The sequence below is a fragment of the Heloderma suspectum genome, chromosome 9 (genome assembly GCF_057233095.1).
Source record: "Heloderma suspectum isolate Gila_16-S chromosome 9, 16-S_ref, whole genome shotgun sequence".
Taxonomy (NCBI): Eukaryota; Metazoa; Chordata; class Lepidosauria; order Squamata; family Helodermatidae; genus Heloderma; species Heloderma suspectum.
Window position 1 is genome coordinate 25,407,550 of NC_139466.1, and position 27,274 is coordinate 25,434,823.

General features: G+C 46.9%; 1 protein-coding gene across 7 annotated transcripts; it reads left to right on the forward strand.

Annotated features, from left to right (window-relative positions):
- Positions 1 to 263: 263 nt before the first annotated feature.
- Positions 264 to 26,873, forward strand: TRMT2B (tRNA methyltransferase 2B). 7 transcript variants are annotated; one of them, XM_084813842.1, is made up of 14 exons: positions 278 to 352; positions 1,198 to 1,289; positions 3,067 to 3,368; positions 5,767 to 5,821; positions 8,026 to 8,157; positions 9,087 to 9,186; positions 12,174 to 12,244; positions 12,596 to 12,742; positions 14,464 to 14,558; positions 16,445 to 16,659; positions 18,268 to 18,369; positions 21,513 to 21,632; positions 23,432 to 23,531; positions 26,468 to 26,873. In XM_084813842.1, exons 3-14 carry the CDS (start codon positions 3,163 to 3,165, stop codon positions 26,592 to 26,594), a joined length of 1,470 nt encoding a protein of 489 aa, XP_084669968.1. In that variant the 5' UTR covers positions 278 to 352; positions 1,198 to 1,289; positions 3,067 to 3,162; the 3' UTR covers positions 26,595 to 26,873. The 7 variants fall into 7 exon arrangements, with proteins under 7 accessions (XP_084669967.1, XP_084669971.1, XP_084669970.1 ...); XM_084813843.1 differs by having other exon boundaries at positions 301 to 352; positions 9,087 to 9,190; positions 12,178 to 12,244; XM_084813841.1 differs by lacking the exon at positions 1,198 to 1,289 and having other exon boundaries at positions 264 to 352.
- Positions 26,874 to 27,274: the final 401 nt, after the last annotated feature.

The window sequence follows — 27,274 nt, forward strand, 5'->3', positions numbered from 1 at the left end:
TGTGCTCTGAGCATTAAGGGGTAAATAATAATATAATTTTTTCCCAAAGGTTTCTGTCTTCGGCTTTCACCGTTCCCTCCAAACTTGCCGGTCATCAGTCAAATGATCTCTGCTACCTGAAAGAAGAGAGGACGGTGGCGGGGAATAAGACTAAACTAGCTAACCGCTGTCATACAGCTCCAAAGCCGCTGTTTTAAAAACCGGCTTCGTCTCTTTAAGAAAAGGAGGGCGGCTGAGATGGTGACGGGAAAGGGCGGTCCCAGGGTTGATTCTTTTTGGGAAACAGGAAACACAGACTTTGGGCACTCCTGGGAAGCTGATTGGGCCAAGGGCAAGCCTCGGGGGAAGTCAGGTATTTTTGCGACCCTTCCTGGGTTGAAAGCGATCCCTGCTTGGGCCAAGTAGCAGCGCGCATAAAGGCGCAGGGCTCATTGCTGTGCCTTCCGAGGCTAGGGCTCCAATCCTAGCGCCCTCCAGGTGCCTCGGACTGCAGGGCCCATCATCCCCGGTAAGCCTCGGGGGTCCTGGCCTGGGATAGCGGGCCCTGTAGTCCGAGGCACCTAGAGGGCGCCAGGTTGGGGGAAGGCTGAGCTGTGGCCACCGAGCTGCGAGGGCGCTCGCTTGAACTCAGTGGGGCTCTTAGCGCACGTGGTGCGAACGAGGAGGGCAGGCTAGAACGAAAGGGCGGTGATTGGAAATGCGCGCATTCCTTCCGAGGAGTCAGGAATATATTGCATTTCAGACTAGCCACTGGGATGCATTCAGTTCACCCCAGAAGGATGGGTGGCGTGCCCTGCACAATGGATTTTAGGAACGCTCCACGGATAGCCAAACACGACTAGTCTGCATGGCGATTGGAGGGCATCGGGGTGGCCTGGATGCTGCACCTGGAATAAAGCTCAGGAGTTGTGTGTGTGTGCGTGTGCGTTTTAAAGCTTCTTAGTGCACTATGCATGTTTAGACAGAAAAAAAGTCCAGCGACTCCCAGCATTCCCCAGCCAGTCATCTTGGCTGGGGAATGCTGGGACCTGTAGGACTTTTTTTTCTGTCTAAACCATAGCATTGCTCCTTTATGTTCCTTTCTATTGGCTATTTAGAAGGGCAGTACTGACCTCTTTTTTTTGTTGGGCAATTTGTGGACCCTGTAGGCAACCCATCAATCACTCCCAGCTGAATAGCCGCTTTGTGTCTTATTAGGCTCAAGCTGCTTTTTATTCAGTTGGGAACCCCAGGAACACCAGAATCTTCACTGTGCCGAGAGAGTCCTGTGCGTATTTCTCTGTACATATGTAAGCTCCATGCAAATATATTATTATTATTAATTACATTTCTATGCTGCCCCATAGCCAAGGCTCTCTGGGTGGTTTACAAAGATTAAAAACATAAACATTAAATTATAGTGGAAAACATTAAAATACAGTGTAAAAGTTTAAAAACATATAAAAACACAAACAAACAATATATACAAGGACAACATATATCTAAAAACAACATTGAATAGTCACCCATAAAAGGACAAATCCAGGACTGATTAAGAACTGATGACCTGCTGCCAAATGCCTCAGAAAAGAGATAAAAATGCGGCACTGAAAGGATAACAGTGTTGGTGCCAGGCAGACCTTGTCGAAGAGATCCTTCCACAGTTAGGGGGCCACCACTGAGAAGGCCCTGTCTCTCGCTGCTAGCTTCCGAGCCTCTCTCGGAGGAGGCACATGGAGGAGGACCTTGACATGGCTGAAATTTTACTGTTTCTGATAAGTGGCCTGTATTCTAATCCAGAAAATTCCAAGCTTAAATCTTGCCTCCGCTAGGAAGGTGCTAAGTGGCCTTAAGCCAGTTATTATTTCCTAGCTTCCCATCTGCAAAATGGGTCTATTCATACTGACCTACTTTACAGGGCTGTACTACTGATTCCTGAGATACTGTACATTAAGCACTTTGAATACTCTAAGGGCACAATCCTATGGGGGTAGGTGGCCACCTCCGAACTCGGAGGCGACCGCCTATCCAATGCAGGGCAGGAGAAGCACAGAGGGAATTGCTCCTGCCGGTTTCAGCTGTCTAGCTGTGGGAAGGTGGAGTGGGGGAGGAGGCTGCTGGATGACACATAGGATGTGTCGTACCGGTATTTCTGCCTTCCCTGCCCTGGAACACCCCGTTTTGGCTGCTCCATGCTCCTCTTCAAAGAGCGGGGCACGGTGCTCTTCCACACTGCCTGCAAGGCAGCACAGAAGGTGGGGAAGTCGGTTCTCCGGGAGAAGCACGGGCTCCGAGGTCGGTTCCACAAAGCCAGATATCCTGTGGCCGCCTAGCCTCTGACTAGCAGCCATAGGATTGCTCCCTAAAGCACTATTATTTATTTATTTATTTATTTATTTATTTTATTTCATTTATACTCCGCTTTTTTTCCATTGCAAGGAACCCAAGGCGGCTTACATTATCCTCCACCTCTCCATTTTATCCTCACAACAACAACCCTGTGAGGTGGGTTGGGCTGAGAGTCTGTGACTGGCCCAAAGTCACCCAGTGAGCTTCCATGGCCGAGTGGGGACTAGAACCCAGATCTCCCAGCTCCTAGTGCAACACTCTTGCCACTACACCACACTGGCTCTAACATTTAACTATTAAATGTTAAGCTGTTCATAAATATTAACAAACAGCCTCTCCGTTGGTTGCCTGCAGTGAGCAGGAATCACATCTAGCTGATCACACAAAGAAGCTTTACTAAGGGCACATTCCTATGCATGTTTAGACCGAAGAAACTCATACAACTCCTAGTGTTCTCAGGCCAGGATAACTGGATGGGGAACGTTGGGAGTTATAGGACTTTTTTCTGCCTAAACATGTGTAGGATTGTGCCCTAAACTGGATTTTTTTCTTCAAGACCTCAAATGACTGCAAAAATGTATATGTAAGTTGCTTTGTTAGTTAAAAAAACACACCAACATTATGAATTAGTAACTTTGGTGAAAGGCTGCTTTAAAAATGAAATGTGCAGGCAGCTCTCAGAAGCTGTTTGTTTGTTTTGTTTTAATGCATGCTTCCATTTCATGCTTTTATTGCAAGTGGAAGCCTTGTATGAGTTCAAACAAGGTGATGTAACTGAGGGGAGTAAAGAGGCTTCTCACCACCTCGAGGATCCCAGCCCCTTGTCTCCAAGGAATGGCTGTCAAGTTTGGACGGAGACTGCTGTTACACTTGCGAGTTTGTCAGCCGACGAATCTGAGACGGGCAGTTCTGTCAACAGTTCCTGAGGACTGGAAACAACTAGGAGATGGAAGAATTGAGCCCAAGAAAAGGAGATGGAATGAAAAGAAACTGAAGCAGAGAAACAGCTCCTGGGGCCAGGATCTTTCCTGGGAGGAGAGGTAGGAGGATCTTCATTCGATGGTGATGCGTTTCCAATGAGCCAGTTTCTGCACACACTGAAATACGAGTCTTCTGTGCTCAATGGAGGATCATTCCCTCTATTTCTGATGTTCAGGCTGTGAGTGCCGTTGCTTATGTAGTCAAGGCACCATCCACACCCAAGAGGTGCCATTCCTTTTTCGTGTGTGGATGGTGCCATTTTGGCTACATAAGCAATGGTACTCTTGGGGGAACCCCAAAATTTGCAGAAGTAACAGGTCTTTAGGGGGGGAAGATAAGAGAGGGCATCCCAAAAACAGTCCAGTGAGGACTGTGTGAGCCTAGTGGGCACAAAAGCTGACTGACCATTGCATGTGGGCGGGAATGGAGTGCGGTGGCTGGAATCCTCGAGCCTTTCTATGTGAGGCTTTTGTTGCATGCTCGTGATTGCTCATTCACAGTAGGTTGCAGGTCCTTTACAATATGTCCTCCTCCTCCAGGGCCTCTCCTGCTCTTTGCAACCATTTCCCCGGCTTTTTTTTTTTGATCGAGGAAAGTGTGGTATTATATAGAAATGGCAGCATGAGACTCTTGTGTAATTGCACAATTCTGCTATATCACATCGCCATCTAGTGGTTGTGTAATGAAACATATAGAAAGGCAGAGAAAGAAAAACCCTGGGGAAAAACACATGTAAAAGAGCCAAGCTTAATTCCACAAAGAATCTGGAAACAGAAGCCTCGGTAAAGGTGCTTGTTAAAAGCATCATGTAGAAAAACACCTAAACAGTAGTTCTCCATGAGTAGTTCTCCAGCAACATTTTGTTGTATGACTTAACGCCAGATGAGTTTCCCACATGGAAAGAATCAGTGACTGCTGACACACTCACTAAACCTAGCCCACTGGTGGATACTATCTAGCTCCCCCTCCCAACTCCCCACTGCTGGTGCCAGTTGCCAGCCCAGAGTCAAAGGGCATGTATGGAGAGAGAGGTGGTGCCGGCCATGGAATGCGTCAGCCGTCCATTTGAGGGGCAGTTCTGGTGCCCCGTGGCCTGCCGCTTTATGCTCATTCCTCAGCCCTTTGGTGTAGCTCTGTGCTGATGAAGGCTGTGTGGGTTAGTGCTGGTTCAAAAATTTCTCCCACATTTTTTCCAAACGTTCTCATTCAGTTTGATAGAAGAGAAATTGCTTTCGAAAAGAAATTCAACGGTGAAGAAATCCCTAAGAAATTCTCTTGGGCTGGGTTTGGGTTTCTTGGGCTTACCTTACTTAGGAGGTGGCCGAGGAGTGAGTGCAAATGTCCTGTTTTTCATTGTACAATCATCTCTCTGGCAGCCTGTAGCTGCCTCAGCTTCCTACACTTCAATTGAAGCCCAGTTTAAGGCACCATGAGGTAATTCCTCCCATGGGGCTTTTTCAGATCAGGATATGCAGGCAGCCTGGGAGGCTAGCTGTGATTAGGTGAACTCAAAAACACCACAAAAATACATTGTAAAACATCCTGAATGAGGCAGACCAATGGACGCTTCTTTCATGGGGGGAGAAAAATTCAGGAAACTGGAGGACAGGTTTTGGCAGAGCACTAACTCCACGTCATCCCTGGAGCTGGACACAACACTGCCCCAACCCGCATTGCAGTGGATGCAAACCGGGGGCCGGCCTGCCAAGACAGTTGATGCTGCTGCAGCCCAAAAACGCTTACCCAAAAAGAAAGAAGCTGCGCTACAAGCCCTGCCAATGGGGAGCCCTAGCTGGGAGAAACTATTGATAATTTCTCCTCTCCCTGGAGAAATTCAGTGAAATTGTCTCCCAAATTTCTCCGCCCACAAGTAGGGTGGGGAATTTCAAGAGGCCATTTGCGCACAGCTCTAGGTGGGTCTCACTCCAGCACAGAAAACTGAAAAGAGACCCGCCTCCTTTTCGAGGGGGATGTCCGCACTCATCAGGAAGCCTCAGCTGGCACATGTCTTCATACAAAGTGGCCATGGATGTGCAGTGCCTAGGCCAGGGCCTTAAGCTCAGCGGCCAGAACTGGCTTCCTTTGGGTCCCAATCCAGCGCTCTGGTTTCCCTAGACAGCTCTACCTCCTTTTCCCCAACCACCGATTGTTTGGTAGTTTCCTGGCTTTTGTGCTGTTTTTTCCCCCCCATTCTAAAAGGTTGACATGCCTCTCCTAAGGCTTAGCCACTGGCGGTAAGAATTTTAAGTTAAAATATGCTGGTATTTTTTGTCCCTGCCCCTTTTGTCTTTGGCTCCAGCCACTCCTGGAATGTGGCCCCTGAGAGCTTCTCTGAAATGGAATGCGGCTCTCAGGCTGAAAGAGGTTCCACACCCCCGGCCTAGGCAGAGGTTTGCCACATCTGGGAAGCGAGTAGATTTGTCTGTCTTTCTAACACTGTTGTATTGTGTTTGCCAGGCTGTCCATTGCTGCTACCCCGCTGTATCGACTCCCATATGAGGAGCAACTGAAGGTAAGATGGGCTTTCGGGAGGTGTGCTACATACAGAGCAAGTGGCGAGTAGTGAGATGAGACCTGGGCCAGAGGACCCTGGATTTGAAACCTAAAACTTCAGCTGAGAACCTTCAGTGAGACCTTGGGCCGGTGACACGTTCTCTCAGCCTGTTCTACCTCACAGGGGTGTTGTGAGAATGAAATGGCAGTGTCCCAGGTTTACACTGCCCTGCTCTCCTCAAAAGAAGTCTGTTATAAGTCAAAAAAAGTAAAGCTTTAGAAGCCTAATTGTTACAGATTTTGGGTTGTGCCCAATGTTAGTCCTACTTAGAGTAGACCCATTGAAGTGAATGGGACTTAGACTAACACTGGATACAACCCCTAGAAGATGCCTTACTGAGATTTCTCCTTTGATTTGTCACCTATGGTGGCTAAAAGATAAGCAGCCGTGACCCTGCCCTTGATTATGCTTGATGGTGGGTCGGGGGAACAGTGGCCCATGCCTTTTAAAGCAGGGGTGGGCAACCTTGGGCCATCTGGGGGCCAGTTTCCTTCCCCCCACCCCCGGGACCTCCACACATGTTGAGTCCTGCTGCTGCCACGCCACCAGCAAATAAACAATTGCAAAATTAGCCCCAGCTGGCATGGCCAGCGGTCAAGAAGCGAAACAGTCTAGCAGGAAGAGAAACATTCCCACAGAATGTTTTAATGCTCGGTTTAATTTAATTAAAGAGCCAGTGTGGTGTAGTGGTTAGAGTATTGGATGGGGAGACCTGGATTCTAGTCCCCACTCAGCCATGATGCTCACTGGGTGACTTTGAGCCAGTCGCTGACTCTCAGCCTAACCTACCTCACAGGGTTGTTGTGAGGATAAAATGGAGAGGAGGAGGAAAAAAGGTGGGATAGAAATGTAATAATAAATTAAAGTTTAAAAATTGCTCTCAATTGGAAATGCGCTAATAGCCGATTTCCACGTACCTGTCAGGGCCTGGCCAACCCGGCAGGGTCAAACCTGATTGGAGGACTAGTTTCTCTCTTGTCAGTCAACCCCCCCCCTCCCCCAGTTCCCGAAATAAAGACAGAGTTGCCTCCCGTATGATGTTGCCCTCCAGTGGACACATGTGAGGCTCTGTCCGGCTCACATGTAAGTTTGGACCAGTGGTGGCTAGTGACTCTGAATGTCTTCTCCAAGGTGCTGAACCCATTTTAGGGGCAAGGTTCAGCATCTTTAGAGTTTTGGCTGGTGGTAACTAAAACCCAGAATTGAAGCACTGCTTTTCTGGAACTCTGGAGTCACCAGCCACCACTGGTTTGGACCCTGGTTTTGTAATTGCTAAGTATAGGCCAAGCTTCCCCCAACCTGGTGCCTTCCAGGTGTTTTGGACTACAACTCCCAGCATTCCTGAGTATTGGCCGTGCTGGCTAGGGTGGATGGGAGTTGAAATCCAAAGCATCTGGAAGCCTAGCTTGTTTATCTTCTTGTATGATTTTGCTGCTTTGCTTGATTTCTCTCTGATCTCCCAGCTTCTTAATTGAAATTGGATGTATACCTTGATCACCCAAGGAATATTCCTCCGCGTGCCTGAAAGTTTGATTTATGCTCTATGCTGATGCAAGCGTGGATGAGAGGAAATGGCTGAACCCTTTTCGGTGTAGTCTGGGGACTCAACAGGCACTGCTTCGTCTCTCACATTAACAACTTGTACAGCAAGAGTGAGGACCTCTTTCAGCCCGAGAGCCAAATTCCATTTTGAAGAAGCACTCGGAGGCTGCATTCCAGTTGTGAGCACAAAAGGCAGGGTCACAATACAAGGAATGCCAGGATTTTTTAGCTTAAAGCCAGTAGCTAAGCATTAGGAAAAACCTTTCAACCTTTTAGAATGGGGAAATAATTGCACAAATGCTAGGAAACTGCAACCAACCGATCAGTGGTTGGGCGAAACGGGCCGGGGAAAGGAGAAACCCCGGAGGGCAGCATTGCTACTCCAGGAGAGCTGGATTTGACCCCTGGGCTGAATGTCCCCACCCCTGCCGTAGGGTTTGGGAGCTCTCTTCAGCACACAAGCCAGAGGCATCACTGAAAGGCGGTGGTATGATATAAAAGGACAGAGCCTTTCACAGAGGCCCACCTTGCAGGGTTGGTGTGCATGCCCTCCTTCACAACATGCCACATAACCTCACTGACAAAGCCGTTTTTATTGTGCATGTGTGTGTCTACGCCAGGTGAAATACGAGAAACTGAAGACGGTTTTGCAGGCTCTGGCGTCTCGCCTGAAGGAGCTAGGTGCAGATCCCATGAAGGTCGCCCAGGTAGAGGGTGAGATGTGCTGCCCACTGCGGCCTGTCATTCCCTCAGTGAGTATTTAGAAAGGAACCTATGTCTCCAGGGATGCGACATTCCGGTTAAACAACCGATGGATGTGCTCTCAGCCAGTCGAGGTTGGCTTTTAGCCTCTGGAGGCCTCTCCAAGTGAAATAAGTCCCTGACAACCATTTTGAGAGACACCGTATGCCACTAGGTTAAACCAAGCTGGCTCCAGGTCTGAGGAGGCCCTCAGAAAAATGCCCTCTGGGAGGTCCTCTTGTAAATCAGCGCTGTGCCATCCCCACATGGCAACAGCAGCAACACTCCAATCAGAATTAGGCCCCTTAGAGTGAAAGCCACCATTTTAATGCTTCAGTGTAGTAGCATCACCCCAGGGTATCATGGGAAATTTAAATGGCAGTGCTTCTAAACCCAGCTACCTGGTACTTATTGGAGCTCCAGGAAAAAAACTGTTTAAAAAGGGATGCAGGGCTGGTGGACCCTGGTAGGTTACTGGGATCTTGACAGTTGCCCTGGACCTCCCAGAAGGCATTTTGCTGAGGGCCTCTTCAGACCTGGAGCCAACTTGGTCTAATCTACTGGCATACGGTGTCTCTCAAAATGGTTGCTGGTGACTTATTTCACTCCGAGAGGCCTCCAGAGTTTAACTTGACTGGCGCCAGGCCTAAGGTAGACAACTGGATTTCTATCTGGAACAGCCGCAGGGCATATCTTGCCTCTGCCATAGCTTTGTTCAGTGACCCTGGAGAAGACACTTCTTCTTGGCCTCTGCTCTCCATCCCTGGGAACCCCAGAGAGCCATATTGGGCCTTATGCAGGCTAGATTTGGCCCATAGGCCTAAGGTTCAACAGTCCTGGCCATGTGAAAAGTTTTCACACCCACACACCCTCTGGGGCTGGTTTTCTCCATGGTTACGTATCGCTTCCTGGCTTCACCTCTGTCCTTTCTCTTTTCCAGCCTGTTGTCAATGGCTACAGGAACAAATCTACATTTTCTGTGAACCGAGGACCTGATGGAAACCCCAAAACTGTGGGTCTTTATGTAGGAACTGGCAAAGGTCAGTACAGGGTATGTGGCAAGACTAAAAGTTGCTACTTAGGAATTCTCCTTATCCCCAGCCAAGAGAGTTTTGTTTTGTCCATCTAGACCAGTTACTGTCTCCTCTACCTAACAGTGACTCTCCAGGTTTTCAGGCAGAGAGAGAGAGAGAGAGAGAGAGAGAGAGGCATCTTTCCCCTCCCCTGCTACCTGATCCTTTATTTTATTTCTTAACAGAAAATGCCAGGGGTTGAACCCAGACCTTCTGCATGCAAAGGAATAGGTAGCTGGGATTACAAGGTGAGGTACATACTAAGACTCAAAATCCAAATGCAGATTTCTAGAATACCTTCATTTAGACAGAATGCAATTCAATTCAATCCATGCACACTTTCCACATTCACTCAAATAGTTACCCATGTTGGAGCAACAGAACCTGATGGCCAGTCAGGTCGTATATAAGGAAACAGGAGGTATGCCGCCTGCAGCTGCTTCTTGGTGTTCCGATCTTCCTCAGAGTTCTGCTGATTTTAGGGTATCTTAAATGATCTTCTTTCCCTAGTCTTCGCACAGTCGCTTGCTGACTACGTGTCCTGGTTGTACATTAATTGGGTTCATCTTATCGAGGCTAAAGGACATCAACTTTCCTCAGGTGGCTTGATTGCCACCTTACCTACTGGCATTCAGCTGACCTTTGCTTCAGGCTGTAGGCTTGGAAGTTTCTTTGTCCATTGTTTTCTTTTTCCAAAGTCCAGTGACCAACTGCATTCTTGTTGTTCATGTTTCTCCGGTCAGCTTCGCACATACACACACCTTGTTTTTCCCAATTCTTTGGCCTTTCTCTTCCCTGGCAACATTGCACGTTTCTTCTGGGAACTTTCTTTCATTCATAATTCAGGAACCCTTTCACCCCAAAAAGGGGGACATTATATGATTTATGTGACAAAAGCAGGTGCCCAAATTACCAAACCACCACCAAACTTTGGCTGTAGCCTAGAGCAAAAATTCATCTCCACTGTTCCCTTGGATAAGGAAACATTCCAGATATTGGGGGTGGAGGGGACACAGAAACATTCTGCTAGTTGCACTTGTTTAATTGTATGTCAATTGCTAATAGAAAATAATAATTAGTGAAATGATGAGATGGAGCCAAAGTGGCAAGGCACACACATTGACAAAAAGCATTGCAACTCTGCCCCTTTAACAAAAACAAAACAAAACTGAGTTTCTTCTGGGATACTATAATACTCAGAAGGACAACACGTTAGCCTGTGTTGCCTTTGCAGAGATTCCTAAAATAGGGGCCTTTAAATAAACTAAATATGGAACTACGGAACACAAAATGGAAGCAGCAGCCCCTTTTGAGTCCTGTGGTCAATAATATCGATGTTCCATCTGTACTTTCAGCATGAGGCTTCTGTTTCTGATGCCTTTGCTTAGTTCCGTTGTGCAGGCTGCCATAAACGTTATCCATTTGCATCACATTAATGTGGGTATTTTTAAAAATTGCCTAACATTAATTTGGGTGTATAAAAATGGCATGGTAGTAATGTGAGTGTAAAAAACCAATTCCTTGGAGCAGAGTTGAGATGCTTTTTGTTAATGCGTGTGCCTTGCCACTCTGGCTCCATCCCATCATTTCACTAATTACACTTTTCTATTAGCAACTGACATTCAATTAAATATGTGCAATTAGCACAACTGAATGTTTCCACCACCACCCCCTCACCGCAATATCTAGAACATTTCGCTATCGAAGGCAAAGTTGAAGTTGAACTACATGATCAGGACCACCATGTGAAACAGGTCTTGCTTGCCCCTGGCTACTGAAAGACAGGTTGCCCACAGCTACTGATCTCCTTTCCCTGCAATGCACAGTTGAAGGGGACTGTTGGTTCGGCCACACTCTGAGCTCCCACGGGGCAACAGGAAGATTCAACAGACTTGGCCTCATGCGTATTGAGTGTGTCTCCTACTGTTGAACCTAAATCTAACACCCTGTAGTTTAAAACCTTATTCCTGTCAATAGCAGAGGAGGTCAATTGCAGATCAGTTGCAGGAGTTGGCTGTTTGTTGCTACTGTTGTGCAAAATCCTAGAACCCAGTGGGGTCATTCCATGAAGCTGAATAGTGGGCAATTCAGGAAAGATTAAAGGAAGTACTTCTTCACACAGCCACTATGCCAAACTGTAAACAATTTTTAGGAGATATGCCAACCATGGATTGAACATTCGAACTTGAATCAAGATGCAACATGTCCCCCGGAAAAGCTTTGCTCTTTCTGGAAAGACTTAAACAGATACCACTCCTTTATGTGATTTATTGATATGTTTGTAAAAGCTTAACGATGCTCCTCAAATGAATTTGACTGTAAGGTTGTTTGTTTAATGCATTTGATAGTTTGATTATGTAGTTTATTAATTTTATATATATATTTTAAATCTATGGAATTTACTGCCACAAGATGTTGTGATGGCTGCCAACTCAGATGGCTTTAAAGGGAGATTAGACAAATTCATGCAGGAGAAGGCTATCAGGGGCTGCTAGTCAACATGGCAATGCCACACTCACCCATTTGCACACTGAACCTTGTATGACACAGGTCCAGTGGCCTCAGTGATAGATGAAGGACCCCACCTCAGTCCAGCACCATCATTCCTAACAAACACCTGATCTTGTGGGGCAAATGAACAAAGAGTAGGGGCTGAGAAGGCAGCATCCAGTGCTTGCACCCATTTGCTTTGTAAGTCGTCAGCGAAATCTGGGTGGAGACGGTCAAGGCAAGTTTTTAGACTCCGCTCCATAAGCATCAGTTGCTGGGGAACATAAGCAGTTGTGTGTGTGCGTGCGTGCGTGCATGCTTTTGCACCCATATCCTGCTTGTGGGCTTCCCATAAGCAGCTGGTTGACCATTGTGGGAACAGAATGCTAGATTAGATAGGCCTTTAATCTGATTTAGCATGCCACTTCTAATATTCTTCATATCCTTCTTTCCCATTTCTGCAGGCAGGGATATTGTCTGTGTGCGAGCCAACCAGTTGTTGAACTTGCCTCCAGCCCACCTCCAGGTAGCCCAGGTAAGGAGGTGGTGGCATGAGTCTCAGGAAAGGCCAATGATATGTTCTGCATTTTCAGCAGAAGACATACTTTTTGCCCACATTCTGAAACCGGGAATGGTCCCTTTCTGGATTCAGCAAAGACAGCCGTGACTTGAGATTACTGATGACTTGGGAGGGGTCATAGCACAGTGGTAGAGCACCTGCACGGCATGCAGAAGGTCGCCGGTTCAATCCCCAGCATCTCCAGGTAGGGCTGGGAAGGAATCCTGCCCAAAACCCTGGAGAGCCGCAGCCAGTCAGTGTCGACAGTACTGGGCTAGATGGACTGAGGGTGTGACATTGCTGATCCAATCTTATTTTTTAATGTAGTGCTACGAGGAGTTTCTCTGTCAATCCTCCCTGGATCCCTGCCTTCTGTTTCACACAGGGGGTCACTGGCGGGAGGTCATTGTGCGAAGCAACAGGAAAGGAGACGCCATGGCTATCATTACCTTCCACCCGCAGAATCTAAGCCCCGTGAGTAGCATTGAGGCTGGAAGATCAGGTCTGGCCTATGAGTGAGTCTTCCTAGAGCAGGGGTACCCAACTCGCTGCCCCCCAAGGCCTTTGCTGCAGCCCCCCATGGGTGCCCTGACCCCCCCACTGCTGCTGAATACACCCACACCCTGATTTCCCTACCGCCTGTACTCTCTGCTCCCTCTCCCAAAGATCCTCACACAGATCGCTCACTTCCTGCCGCTGCTAGCAGCAAGGAAAGAGCAAAGTGTATCAGGATTGCTGGGCCGTGTGTGTCCAAACCTGTGCACTTGTGTGTGTGTGTATGCAGCCCCCATTCCCCCAGCCACAATTGCATGTGGCCCTCAAGACTGAAACGGTTGTGCACCCCTGACCTACAAAGAGTCGTGCTTTGCTGTGCATCAGTGTCTCCTTAATATGTATATAGTGTCTGCACCAGCAAAGAGTCAAGTCATTCTAAATTCTGACCTGGGTTGATTTTTATTTTTTATTTTTTTACCACGTTGCAAAACCAAGTGTGGACATACATTCTGCATTCACTCTGGCTATTGTCTTATGTGGGAAGAAGCTGCCAATTTACGTATGCATTTACCTTTTTAAAAGCATTTTTATCGTGCTCTTCAGCTGAGGAGGCTCCCAAATCCTTTAAATATTTATTTTTCTTTTGGTGACTTTGCATCCCGTTTTTTAACACAACTCCTTAGAGGGGCCCAGAATATTAACAAAATGCAATGAGCCTATTAAAAGCCATACGTGTAAAATATAACTAGCCCAGTAGATTACGCCCCCAGCCCCACCCCCCTCTCATAACTTTGGCCACTTAGCCTGGTGCATCCAAACCTCCTAGCTTCTAACTCTTCTCTTGTCTCTTTTGCCTGCCTCGATGGGTAAATATATGCCTACACCAAATTTGTAACAAAGATGGCTGTGGTACAAACCTAGTTCTCTGTCAAGACCTTTTAATTTATTCAGAGCTGTTTCAGATTCATTATCATTCCATAATACAAAAGAGATACTAAAAAAAACAAAAACGATCTCCCTCGGAAAATGTTTGCTGGATTCCTGGTTATATTGTTACTAGGCAAACAGCTTCCTTTCTGAATATATACATTGGCTGCATAAATATGTGGCTGGTTGTTTTGAATCTATACATAAATCTTAACCTTCCTGGTCTCTATGGCTGTCAGCCATGGGCATCTCTCCTCTGCCTATTTTCTCTCCTGGTTTGTTGTCCCTTCTTAAGCACTTCTCTCTGGCCTTCTCTTCTTGCCTCTGGATGACTTCTCCTTCTAAGCTGCCTGGCTCTTCTAGGCCTCCTGGCTTAAGCTCTTGCCTAGATGCTTTGACTCCTCCTCCACCTCCTCCTCAGGCTGTTATGCCTGCACAATCCCTCTCCAGGATCTGAGCTGCTCAACCAATGGCAGCAGAGCCCTTCTGTGACATATGGGCAGCTCATCCACTCAGCATGACAGGCTTCATCACCATCATTACAGTATAGAAGACGTGAACTCTGAATGTGAAGAGCTACCTGGCTTGTTCTTATGGATCTGTAAGCTGTTCTGGGAGCCTTTTTGGCTGAGGTGTGAAGAATAAATTAAAATAAATCTGTATGGTTAAGAGCTTACAGAAACTAGCACAGCAGCTGCGGTGGCATGAACATTGGATTAAGCAACATCCACTGATGGAGTCTTTGTTCACTCCATTTTCTTTGCTCATCACAGGAGGAACTTTGCACTCAGAAAGAATTGGTCAAGGACTTCTTCATTCATGGGCCTGGAGCAGTCTGTGCTTTGACCTCCCTTTATTTCCAGGAAAGGTAAATTGCCTCCACATTGGAAGGGACTGCTGTATGCCCCAGAGCTTATCAGATATTGTGTTACCTGCGGCAGCTCCAGAATTTGATCCACAACCAAGTTACTTAAGATTTAAGCCAAGTTAGTCTCATTGAAATCAAAGGACTGACATACTGGATCTAAACATGCTGATGTCCCATTCCAGGATTCCTTGAGGTTCACAGGGGAAGTTGTTGGAAGTTCAAGGCAGGAATGCAGATCAGAGGAGGAATGCTGATCAAGGCAGGAAGAAAGCAGGACCCTGGATAGCTCCGAGTGAGTCCTGCTTGCTGGAACATTCTCCTGCTAGGACTATAGGAGGATGTTGTCTCAGCAGGTAGCTAGAGCCAACTGAAGCCTTATGTAGGCTAACAAGACCTGTAATGTGGTCAGCTCCACCACTCTTAAAGGAGCTGACTGAATTGTTAAAGGGCTCTCACCTGATTTTGTAGCCTGAGAGTTCTATTAGTCTGGGGAGATGGAGGTTCTGCTGAGGACTCATCCTCTGTGCCAGAGGAGGATGGCCAGGCTGTGTTCTCTGTCTGGGAGGGCCCTGAATAAGGCACTGACTGTCCTATCCCTGAGGAAGTACCCTGTGCCTTGTCCTCATCAGCATCCTCTGCTGCACAGGGGTCATAACACATAACTTGGAAGAAGGTCTCCTTAATCTTGGTGCACCGTGTTTTGATAGAAGTTGCTTGGGGCTGCAATCCTATACCCAGTTTCCTGGGAATAAGCCCCACTGGAGTCTGTGGGGCTTATTTTTGAGTAGACGTGTATAGGATTGCACTTTAAGAGGGTTTTTCCTCTCTAAAACAATCCATTCCCAGCATGTCTAGAGGTCAGCAACTGGAGGTCTCTGGGCCAACTCCGGCCCATGAGGTATTTTTCCGGGCTTCCCCAGTTGCTCTCCTAGAGGCAAAAGCGACCTGAATAAAAAATGAATGGAGCTTGCAGACAGGATGCTCTAGGGCAGCAGTGGGCCGAGGCATCCCTGACAGATGGAGAAAACAGCAAGAGGGGAAGGTATTTACATGTCCCAAAACAGAAGAAAAAATATTCTCGGGTGCCTGAAAAAACTTTTATTATACCCAGTGTGTTTCAGAAAGGACTTTTCTTCCTTAGGGGCTGGAATTAGTTACTTGAGGAAGGAAACTCCTTTCCGAAATGCATTGGGCATAATACAAGTTTTTTCAGGCACCTGAGAATATTTTTTTCTTCTGTTTTGGGATCCCTGACAGATGGCTGTTCAGCTTCTGCTTGAATACTTCCAGCGAAAATGATCCCACCATGTTCCGAAGCAGTCTGTTCCACTGTCAAGCAGCTCTTACCATTAGGAAAATTTCTCCCCCAAAATCCACTTTCCTGCGATTTCCACCCATTGGTTTTAGTCATACCCTTTGGAGCAACAGAGAACAAGTCTTTTCCTTCTTCTGTTTGACAGCCCCCCAGATACCATGCCTCCCATTAAACCAGATCTTCTTCAACGTAAACATACTTAGTTGTTGCATCCATTTCTCAGAGGGCTTGATTTCCAGACGTCTTTGCGATCCCAGTCACCTTCCTCTGGACACGCTCCAGTTTACTAATGCCCCTCTTAAAATGTGGTGCCCAGGACTGGACACAGTACTCCAGTTGCAGCACTGGGGATCTTAATTTGCTTGCTTTCTTGCTTATGCACCCCCTCCCCCGGGCAAGTTTCTAGCTCTTACAGTTTCAGAGAAAAGCTTGAAATTGTGCAATAGCAAGCAAGGAACAAAGCAAGCTGAGAACCTCGTGCTGTTGAATTTTGCACATGATGCCAATTCCACACTTGGTCAGTAGAATGTAGCCCTGGCTTAATGGGTCTCCTGCTTCTGTTTCCCTGTAGTACCATGACTCACTCCCCCCACCAGCAGGCCCCCTATCAGCTCCTCTACGGAGAACCACATATTTTCGAAGAGATACGAGGCCTGAAATTTCGTATCTCTCCAGATGCCTTCTTCCAAGTCAATACAGGTGGGGCGGAAGTTCTGTACCAGACCATTGGAGAATTGAGTGGTGCAGACAGGAACGCTGTTCTCCTTGATATCTGCTGTGGAACCGGTGTGTGTTGGTAAGGTGGTGAGGATAAAGGGGATGTAGGGGAGGACCCATAGCTCAGTGTGATAGAGCACCTGCTTTGCATGCATAAAGCCCGAGGTTCAGTCCTTGGCATCTCCAGGTAGGGCTAGGAAGGAATCCTGCCTGAAACCCTGGAGAGTTGCTGCCAGCCAGTGTTGCCAATAATACTGGGCTAGGTGGACCCATGGTCTGACTCCCTGGCTGGGTTAAACACGATAACCCGTACTCAGGGTTGAATGCGGGTTGCCATTTAACCATGCATCGTTGAACGGTGGGTTGTGTTGTGTGAACCCAGCTGCGCTAACAAACCGTGGTTGGTTAACCATGAACAATCCACAGTTCACAACCAAACAACAAACCATGGGTTCTCTCCATGGGTTGTTCGTGGTTAGCAAACCATGATTTGTTAGCGCAGCTGGGTTCACATGAAGCAACAACCCACAGTTCAACAACAACCCATGGTTCAATGACAATCCACACTCAATCTTCAGTATGAATTGTCAAGTTGTGTGAACCCAGCCCCTATGTTCCTAAGGAATATCTTACACACTCTCTTTTTTGTTCTTAATTTTTATTAGCAATATATTGAAATTACAAAATATATAGATCACCCCACTCCAACATCATGTGATACATATGCAGTACATCCATTAAAATTCGGTCATGCATGCATGCATGCATGTGTGTATATGTATGTATGTACATACTATGTTCGTTTACCATCAATTTCCTTACATATCCTTAAGGGATAAGAATTTCAGTACAGCAATTTGCTGAGCCTATTGTACCTACACCAGTACAGAGTTAACTTCTCAGTTACAGTAATATTTTTCGCCTATATTTTATGTTCATAATTTCCATCTTCCCTTAGTTTTTCAAGCAATTCAATAAAGACCAACATTTTGCTTCCTATTGGGCAGTAGATGGAATCCCTGCCTGTTTTCAAAGGCTGGGCAGTGAGAATCCTAGCAAACATTGGGGAACTTTGTTCAGCTTCTGAGTTCCTTCTCATGGTCCCACCACTGAGAGAGGTTTGGTGGGAACAAGAGAAAGGGCCTTTTTGATCATGGAACCCAGATTGTGGAACAGCTTCCCCAATGAGGGGCATTTGATGCCCTCAGAGCTCACTTTTAAACAAGCACTAAAGGACAGCTTTGTTTCCACGGTGATTTAATTTAAAACCATTAGGATTTGTTCTTTTCGTTGCTACTGACTGCTTTAAATCGTTTGAATTATCTGCTCTTTTATTGCATTTCAGTTTTCTTTAAATGAATTTTTTATTTGTATCTTAGTTGTTTATTTCTGTCTTGCTTTGTTATTAGCTACCTTGTCTCTTGCTTTCAGAAAAATGCAGAAGACTAATATGATTATAAATAAATAAGTGGTATAAATCAGTTGTCTGTTATGAACCTAATTCCTCGTCGGAGTTACCCAAGAAAATAACCAATGTCGATGGGCTGGTTTTAACCTTAACTGAATATGAACCAGCACAGTTAATGTTCCCATTAACAATTTGATCTCTCTTGGAATTCCAGTAGTCTCTTCTCTTGGTTCTGGAACTCATCCAGGTGCCTTTCTCTGTTCTGCTAGGTGCAATTGGTCTTTCTCTGGCTGACCAAGTCTCGAGAGTTGTTGGTGTCGAGGTGGTGGATCAGGCGGTAGAAGATGCCAGATGGAATGCCACATTCAATGGTGTGAGCTCTGTACACTTGAACAAGAAGGGCTTTCAGATGGACCTTACGTTGACGTGGGAGGGATAAAAATGCATCGGGGTAGCAACATGGTGTCTGTGGGCCCCAATGTGCCCCCCAACATGTCCTACCCCTCCCAAACTTTTTTTTTAAGGGACACATTTTGTTACTGCCAGCTGGGCTCACTTCTAAGCAAAGTGAGGGCCTTTAGCAGCTGCCATCTTCATTTCCCATGAATGCCTGTGGGCTACATGATGGAGCTCAGAGACATTCTTAGGAAATTAAGATGGTAGCCACCAAGAAAAAGAAGGGAGAAAAAACTGTGAAAAGTGGGTCGTTTAGTGAGTCATTTAGTGTGTTGTGTCTCAGACCCCACTTCAGCATTGTACGGAGTGCAAGCAGGTTACGTGTCTGTTGTGGCCAGCCACACGCCTCCCGTAGCAGCAATTTTGTGGTGGTGCCCACGACAGTTTCTTAAATTGCTAAACGCGTTCATGGGCCCAAAAAGTTGCCTATGCCTGAAATATGCAGTATATGCTAGAGAAGAAGTCCTTACTCAGTACCTACCTGCAGCTCTTCTGATATCAGATGCTGACGAAGAGGGTAAACCACCCAGCACTGCCACTGAGCAATCACCATTAATTTCAGTCAAGCTTGTGTAGGACTCTGTAGTAAGCATCAAAGAGTCTAGTTCAGAAAGCTAGTTCCTTTTCCAGATTCTTTAGGCCAGGGGTGTTGAACCTCAGGCCAGTGCAGGCTGGTGGCTCTAATTTCAGTGGGGCTGTGAATGCATTCTGGGTTTAAGTCAGAACCAGCCAGAACTCTCTCCAAGGTGCTGAACCCATTTTTGGGATAAGGTTCTGCACTTTGGATAGCTTCTTCAGAGTTCTGACTGAAATGTCTCTCTTAAGGCTTAGTTGCAGGGCGTAAGAGCTTTAAGCTACAATATGCTGGCATTTTTGGCCTTGCCCCTTTTGGCCCGCCCGCCACTGGAATGCGGCCCCCAAGAGCTCCTCTGAAATTGAATCTGCCCCTGGGGCTGAAAATAGTTCACCCACCACAGCTTTAGGCTTTGTTGACCTGATCCATCCCAGACTGGGGTTCATTCCAGCCACTCTAGGGAAAGATTTATTTTATTTCTCTTCCCTTTGTACCAGCTTTGTTGTGTTTAAGACAAAAAAGGGGAAAAAACACGTTCAAAAAGAGGGACTGGGAGAAGTAACCCCCCCAAATAAAAAAGCAACTAAATTGTGCAGTTAAAACAATGCGTGCAAATCAAACCTTAATTTGCACATATTATTCCAGGAATAGCTTTTGAGTTCTGCTGGTTGCTGAATCTAGTTAATAAGGTTTTTGTGTATGGGGGCAGTGTTTATTTTTGTCTTAATACATACTGAAATTTTAGGAGATTCATCACATTGTCCAGAATACTTGCATGTCACCCATAAATTTTAATCAGGTAAAACTCTCCCTTTAGCCTATGTCTTACCCTTCCACCCCATTAATGTGGGGTGAAACCCACCCCACTAATGTGGTGGAAGAGAGTGTCAAGTAACGGTGAGGAGGAGTGTGATGTTCAATTATTCCTCTCCAGCCGTTCCAGAGACTGGGACCATGTGTTGTTTCCTTAAAAAGTGACAACCTTGTCCCTTTTTCAGAATTCGCCTCCCACTCTTTGGCTGTTGCTTAGCAGACCTCACTTTAAACGCGTTGCAGACTGTGAATCGGTGTATTTATTACAAGACTTCAAATCCTTGTAGCAGCACATCAAGGTGGGGAGCTAGCTCTCAGGGTCATCTAGTCCATCCCGCTATTCTGTAGCTAAAATGTACCCAATGATTCCTCAGAAACCTCAAAGGAAGGATCTTCCACTGTCTGCCTCCCTGACTTTCTTTTGGAGAGTATCAAGAACTCCATTTTCTTTTTGTGTCCTAGCAGCATGAAGCTTCATTTTGCAAGGCTGGGGCTGCAAGTAGTGGTAAACCGTCGGTGTGTGTGTTATCTTGAGATGTCTCTAGCCCCAAGGTCAGAATGGAACCCAGTTAATTGGACTGAGTGATCTCAGCTGCACTCCTCTAGGAACTACCGCACACACTCCTTAGAGCCTGGGAAAGCTGTTCCAGCCAGCCCGTGACTGGCTAACAGGGATCACCTTAGAGTTGGCAGGAGTTTGGGCATATAATCAGGGGGTGGATTACAGCTGCCCATTGTCTTTGTTTGGACTCCAAGTCTGTCTGGGCCCTGTCCTATTTGAAGACCTGTGCCTAGGTATGTATAGACAGATTTATGTAGCTTTGTTTCCCTTGAAGTATTGTTTCCAAACATTCTCTGGTTCTTGTGTGTCTTTTATATCCCTTTCCCAATAAACTTACTACTACTTATAGCTGGTTGTCTGTGTGCTTCATTCTAAATTGCCTCAGTACTAAATCTGGAGTCTTCCTCTGGGTTAATGGTACTGTTTAAGGTTTCAGGCCTCAGCCTCAGAAACTGAAGGTGCTACTTTGACCACCTATTTCGTAAGTCTTAGGGGTGTCCTGTAAGGTCTTAGTGTCCCCTGGTTCAGGCTGAGTTGGACGTATGGGGTGGTGGCAGCCTACCTTACTGGGTTGGTGTTCAACCCAAGCAACATTTATCCTTGCCTTCACTGCTGGGAGTTAGGGCAACCCCCTTCCTCCCTTCACAGAGAGCATCTTTTAAGGGAGAGCTCTGAAAGATTGATCTCTTTCTGTGAGTTCACACAACACGCAAGCCTGCACTCGTGGGTTGTTGTTGAACCGTGAGTTGTTTGTTGAACCGTGGGTTAGCTTATTGTCTGAACGAGGACATTTTCCTCAGGGTGGCTTTTTAACCATGCAGTGTGGCTTGTTAACCACCCTGAACAACCTAACAACAAACCATGGGTTCTCAAGGTGGCCTGTTCGAGAATAATAAGCCACACTGCATGGTTAACAAGCCACCCTACAAAAAACGTCCTGGGTTCAGGCAACATACTAACCCATGGTTCAACAACAACCCACACTCAATCACCGAGTGTGGGTTCATGTGTTGTGCAAATCCAGTCTTTACATTTAAGGAATGTGGCGGGGGGCTGTGCCTTGTATACCATGCAACTCCTTCACTGGCTGATCAACTCTCTTTGCACAGGAATCTCCAACTCTGAATTTCACACTGGGAAGGCGGAGGTCATCCTGCCTCAGTTCGTGATGTCATGGCCAGATGGCCAGCCTCTTGTTGCAGTGGCAAACCCCTCTAGAGCTGGACTCCGTAAGTCAATTCTTTCTTTTTCAGGCCCAAATCTGAAGAAAAACTGCAAAGGGAATAAACACAACATGTATCACTTTGGTTGGGCTGCTTTCACCTTTACAGCAAGCTTGATTTTATTGTAATTGGTTCTCAGCTTGAGAATGAAACTTCCCCTGATCAGCACAGGCTAGATTTCTAGCAAGGTGGACTGAAAGTATCAGCCTGGATCATATATACCAGGGCAGCTGGGAGGCCCAAGGTGTCCCCCTCCATTTCTCCCTGCTGTGCTGAGTCAGCGTGATTATACTGGGGAGGAAGGTCCACAGAGATGACTTTCACCATGCACTCTCTTCCCCAGCTCAGTCATGCTTCCGACAGCCTGTCAAACAGCTGGAATAGACTGGAGTGGAGTGGCTGGAATCATGAGCAGGAAGTACTCCATACTGCAACATTTCGTTGCTGGGTCCCACGTGTATGTGCCTATGTGTGTGAGTCTAAAATATTGGACCACAGCTTTTCCAAACAAGACGATGCCCACCACACCTGAGTCAGCGCAGCATAATGCTTAGAGCAGTCCTCCCCAACCATGCTCCCTTGGGATGTGTTGGACTACAGTTCCCATCGTCCCCAGGCAGCATGTCTGGTCTTGGGCAGAGAGAGGGCTTTCCCAGTCCTGCCACCTGAGATTCTGACCCCCCTCCCTCCCTTCCTGCATGCAAAGCACCTGCTCTTCCACGGTGAGCTATACCCACTCCCAAGCGTGGTTCATGTGGATGGCTAACTTCCTACAATGCGAGAAGTGCCCATAAATCCTAGTTCAGGAAACTCAACCAGATTTGGGAATGAGCCACGGTGGCTTAGTGGTTAAGACGCTGAACTGCAGACTGGAAGGTCGGCAGGACAGCAGTTCGAGACCCGAGTGCTGCGTGACGGAGTGAGCTCCCGTCTTCAGTCCCAGCTTCTGCCAACCTAGCAGTTCGAAAGCAAGAAATTGCAAGTAGATAAATAGGTACCACCTCGGCGGGAAAGGTAACAGCGTTCCGTGCACCTCGGTGTTCAGTCATGCCAGCCACATGACCACGGAAGCGTCTTCGGACAGCACTGGCTCTTCGGCTTAGAAACGGGGATGAGCACCGCACCCTAGAGTCGGACACAACTGGTTGGGGACACCTTTACCTTTACCTTTTTCCTTTCTGCATCCTCTCACTGCTAAAGTTTGACAGTTCGCCGTCAGTTCAAAAACAGCGACCCAATTCATACGTTATGTACGTGTGCCCGATTGCACCTGCTGCAAACAGGAGTGACTGAACAAACCATGGGCCTTTGGTCCATGGTTTATTCAGGGTGGTGTGCAAACTTGGACCTCTGGCTTGTCAGGAGAGAGACAAGCCAGAGGTTCAGGTTTGGACATCACGCTAAACCAGGGGTGGGCAATTTGTGGCCCTCCAGGTGTTTCGACCTACAACTCCCATCAGCCCTAGCCAGCATAGCCAATGGTGAGGGGAGTTGTGGCCTTCCAGATTTTTTTGGCCTACAAGTTGCCCACTCCTGTGGTTGTTTAGCTGCTCCTGCTTGCAGCAGGAGTGATCGGACAGCATTTATGAGCATGGAGAACCTGGCCTATTGTGACATGTGACCACCCCCCCCCCCCGACCCGGCAACTTTGTCTGATCTTCAGTGGATCTAGAGAAACTGGTGCTTCTTCTACATCTCCAGAGCTTTATATTTAAGATGGCCATCTTATTCTTTGTTTTAATGTAGGAACCCTTCTCTGTAAACCTCCAGGGTGTTTATTTTCCCCTTCTTTCCTGCTCTCTCAGATTACCGTGTGGTGAGAGCTATTCGTAACTGCGAGGCCATCCGAACATTGGTCTACGTTTCTTGCAAGCCTGATGGAGAAGCCATGAGGAACTTTCTTGAGTGAGGCTCCCAGACACTGCCTTTCTCCAGTTACAGTAACAAATGCTTACACCCACAGAGTACTCCTGGCACAAGCAGAATATACTTTGGATTTTTAAAAAACATTGTATGCAGATTTTTGCTGGGGAGATGGCTGGCATAAGCCTCCATCATCGCTATCAGAAGCATAAGTTCCTTATAGAACAGTCCTAAGTATGTTTAAGTAGAGATAAGTCCCCCTGTGGCTGCTCACACAACATGCTAAGCCACACTCAGTGGTTGGGTGTGGGTTGTTTTGAACTGTGAGTTGTTTGTTGAACCGTGGATTATCATGTTATCTGAATGCAGCCAGGGTTGCTTGTTAGTGTGGCTTATTTTCTCGAACAAACCACCTTGAGAACCCATGGTTAGTTGTTGGGTTGTTCAGGGTGGTGAACAAGCCACCCTGGCTGCTTTCGGACAACATGATAACTCATGGTTCAGCAAACAGCCATGGTTCAAAACAACCTACACTCAACCACTGAGTGTGGGTTGGCGTGTTGTGTGAATAGCCCCACTGAGTTCAGTGGGATTTACCCTCCAGTAATTGTGTCTAGGATTGCAGTCTCAGTTGTTGCCCTTAGGGTGCAGTCCTGTGCATGTTTAGACAGAAAAAAAGTCCAACAACTCCCAGCATTCCCCAGCCAGCTGTGCTTTTTTCTGTCTAAACATAGAATCATAAGGTTGGAAGGGGCCTACAAGAGCATCGAGTCCAACCCCCTGCTCAGTGCAGGAAGCCTGATTCCCAGGCAGTCTCCTATCCAAGTACTAACCAAGGCTAACTCTGCTTAGCTTCCGAGATCAGGCACATCCAGCCCTTTTCTCAGGCATAGGGTTGCACCCTTAATCACACTGAATTTCTGGAGTTCTCTATTTTTTGTTTGATTCTGATAGCCAGAGGCTGCTGGAGCACCAGACCTAAAAAAGGGTTTTAAAAAACGGCTGTGTGCATTACTGAGACTATATTGCCCCTGCAGCCACGTATGTGCCTTGTACCTTTGAGCAAGCTTTCCCACACTTGTACACAGAACTTTGGTTAAAAATCAGATGTTGGCTCAAAATCTGGCCCTACGTTGCAAAGAATTTCCAAAATCTTTTTCTGGTTTGTGAGAAAACTCTTCTTGAAATCCATCCCAGATCCTTCTTGCTGACATGTCTCATGCAAAGACAGGCCAGAACCGTCTGTCCCTTGATGACACAAAAACCGACTTTGGATCTAAAACCATTGTCATCATTTCAGTGTCATTCCTATGGTGTTACTGGGACATTTTTAAGCATTTAAAACATTACACCAGCCTCCCCTAATGTGCCCTCCAGATGTTTTGGACTACAATTCCCATCAGCCCCAGCCAGCCTGGCCAGTGGTCGGGGACAATGAGACCTGTAGTCCAACACATCTAGAGGCCTCCACGTGGGAGAAGCCTGTATTATACTCTACTTATTTTAGCCTTGTGCCAGTTGGTTCCATTGTGTGACTGCTGTGACCTTATATCAGGTCTGACTTATTTGTCTGTCTTATTGTCTACTGTGCTATGACTGGCACCTGCTCTCCAGGGTCTCCAGCAGAGATCTTTCACATTGCCCGCTATTTTCAACTGGGGGCACCGAGGATTGAAGTTGGGACCTTTGGCACGTAAAGACACATGGCTTACCTCTGAGTGATGGGCCTTCCCCAATAGGAGGAAGTAAGAGAAAGCCATTCAGGTGACACGCAAGGCCACTGTTTTGCCAAAGGCAGGGAGGTTCTTTTTTGGATGCAGAGCAATGACTACACAAGGGAGTAAGAGTTGAAAAGCTTTATTAACTATAGCAGAGTATTACAGTTAAGCATATGATGTTATAAAGCAAAACTAAGCAAAATATCTTACTCCTCCATTCTGCTGTCAGGAGCCCCAGGCAATGACAGCAGAGAGACCCCAGTTGGCCACCGCACAGCATCTCCGCGGTCCCGGTCTGCGCTGAAGCTCGACTGAGTGACGCTCTGGAGGGACTTATATACCCCAAATCTCCCGTGTCTATGTACTGTCTTTCACAGCTCCCTAATCCATCACACCTGCTGTGATGGTCTCATGATGTCTAGGCATTTTTTCATGTTACCCAAAAGATAAGCTATATTAGCAGGTGGACCACAGCCGAAGAGATCCTCCCTGCCTTCCCAGGCCATAGCATCCTAACTAGTTTAAAGAACAAGGAGTCAGGCAAGAAGCTAGAAGGCTCTTAAAGAGGCCTAGGGGACCTGGTTTTTAAGGTCTCACAGGAGTTTCAAGCATAAAGGAAGCAGCTGCAGTGTGTCACACTATACAAAGGTCTTCCAGTGAATTTCCTCTACAGCCACCAAGGGCTGGGTCTTCAATTCCTATTTCCTATGTAGACGTCCAATACATTATGCTGGGGTGTTGAACCTCAGGTCTGCGGATCAAATCCAACTCACTTGAGGTGCCAGCTGGCTCTCCAGGAAAGGGCCACACTCATTCCTCTGGCACCACCCCCTTTCTCCTGGACGACAATCGTTTAGTAGTTTCCTGGCTTTCGCGCAGGGTTTTCCCCATTTTAAAAGCTTGAAATGCCTCTCCTAAGGCTTAGTTATTGGCAGTGAGAGCGTTATACTTAAAATATGCTGGTATTTTCAACCCGGCTCTTTTACCTGCAGGCCCACCCACTCCTGGAATGCCCCCCCCCCGGGTTTCTCCAAAATTTAATTTGTCCCTCAGGCTGAAAGGGGTTTTCACACACACACACACACAAAACCCTACACCTTACGCTTATTGTTGGCTCTATATACACAGTTGTAGGTGAGGAGAATACAACAGTTAGTAATTTGCATGCATTGTAAAGAGGAACATGGGCAGTGGTTCTTGCGTGTGTATTTTTAAAAGAAAAGCAAGGCTAAACCTCGCTTATATCTGTTCTCTGTGTAGGTTTTGCTGCTCACCAGACTTCCGGAAGAAGCTTACAGGAGAACCTTTTGCTCCTGTTTTGGCTGTCCCCGTAGATCTCTTTCCTCACACAGCCCACTGTGAAGTGGTCTTGCTTTTTGCCCGCTGATCGGCTTCCAGCTTCACCTTTCTTTTTGTTTTCCTCCTGCAAGATGGCACTCAGAGCTGCTTGAGAGCACAACGCAGTGATGCATTGTGAATGGATGAAACTGTTGGGATTAGCCTCTAACGGCAGCGTAAATTCTGCGGGGGGGAAACCAGGAAAATAAAAGACTTTTATGCGTACTGGAATATCTCTCTCCTCCAGAAGCTGCTGTGGTATGTTTTTTTCCATGCTAACAAAAGCTAGGAAACAATTTCCTTTATTAAAAATTTGCTTTGCCCATGTAACCCGTCCTGTACTTTTAGGGTCTGGGAGAAGGGGAAAAGTAGCAGCAAATATAAAACAATGCTGGGATTTAGAGCACTGGCACTTTTCTTCCACTTTTAGGAACATAGGAAGCTGCCTTACGCTGAATCAGACCAACTAGCCCAGTAATGTTGACGCTGAATGGCAGTGGCTCCCCGAGATTTCAGGCAGTTTTCTTTCCTAAGCCTATCTGGAGAAGCCGGGGATCGAACCTGGGACCTTCTCCGTGCAGAGCAGGTGCTCTACCGCTGAGTCATGGGTAGGGATGTACAGATTTTGTAAAATCCATTCCATCTGCATTGCACAGATTGTCAGGTGCCTTTCATTCTGTTTCATTGGCAGAATCAGATGTTTTCCAATTTCCCGACTTTGCACAAATT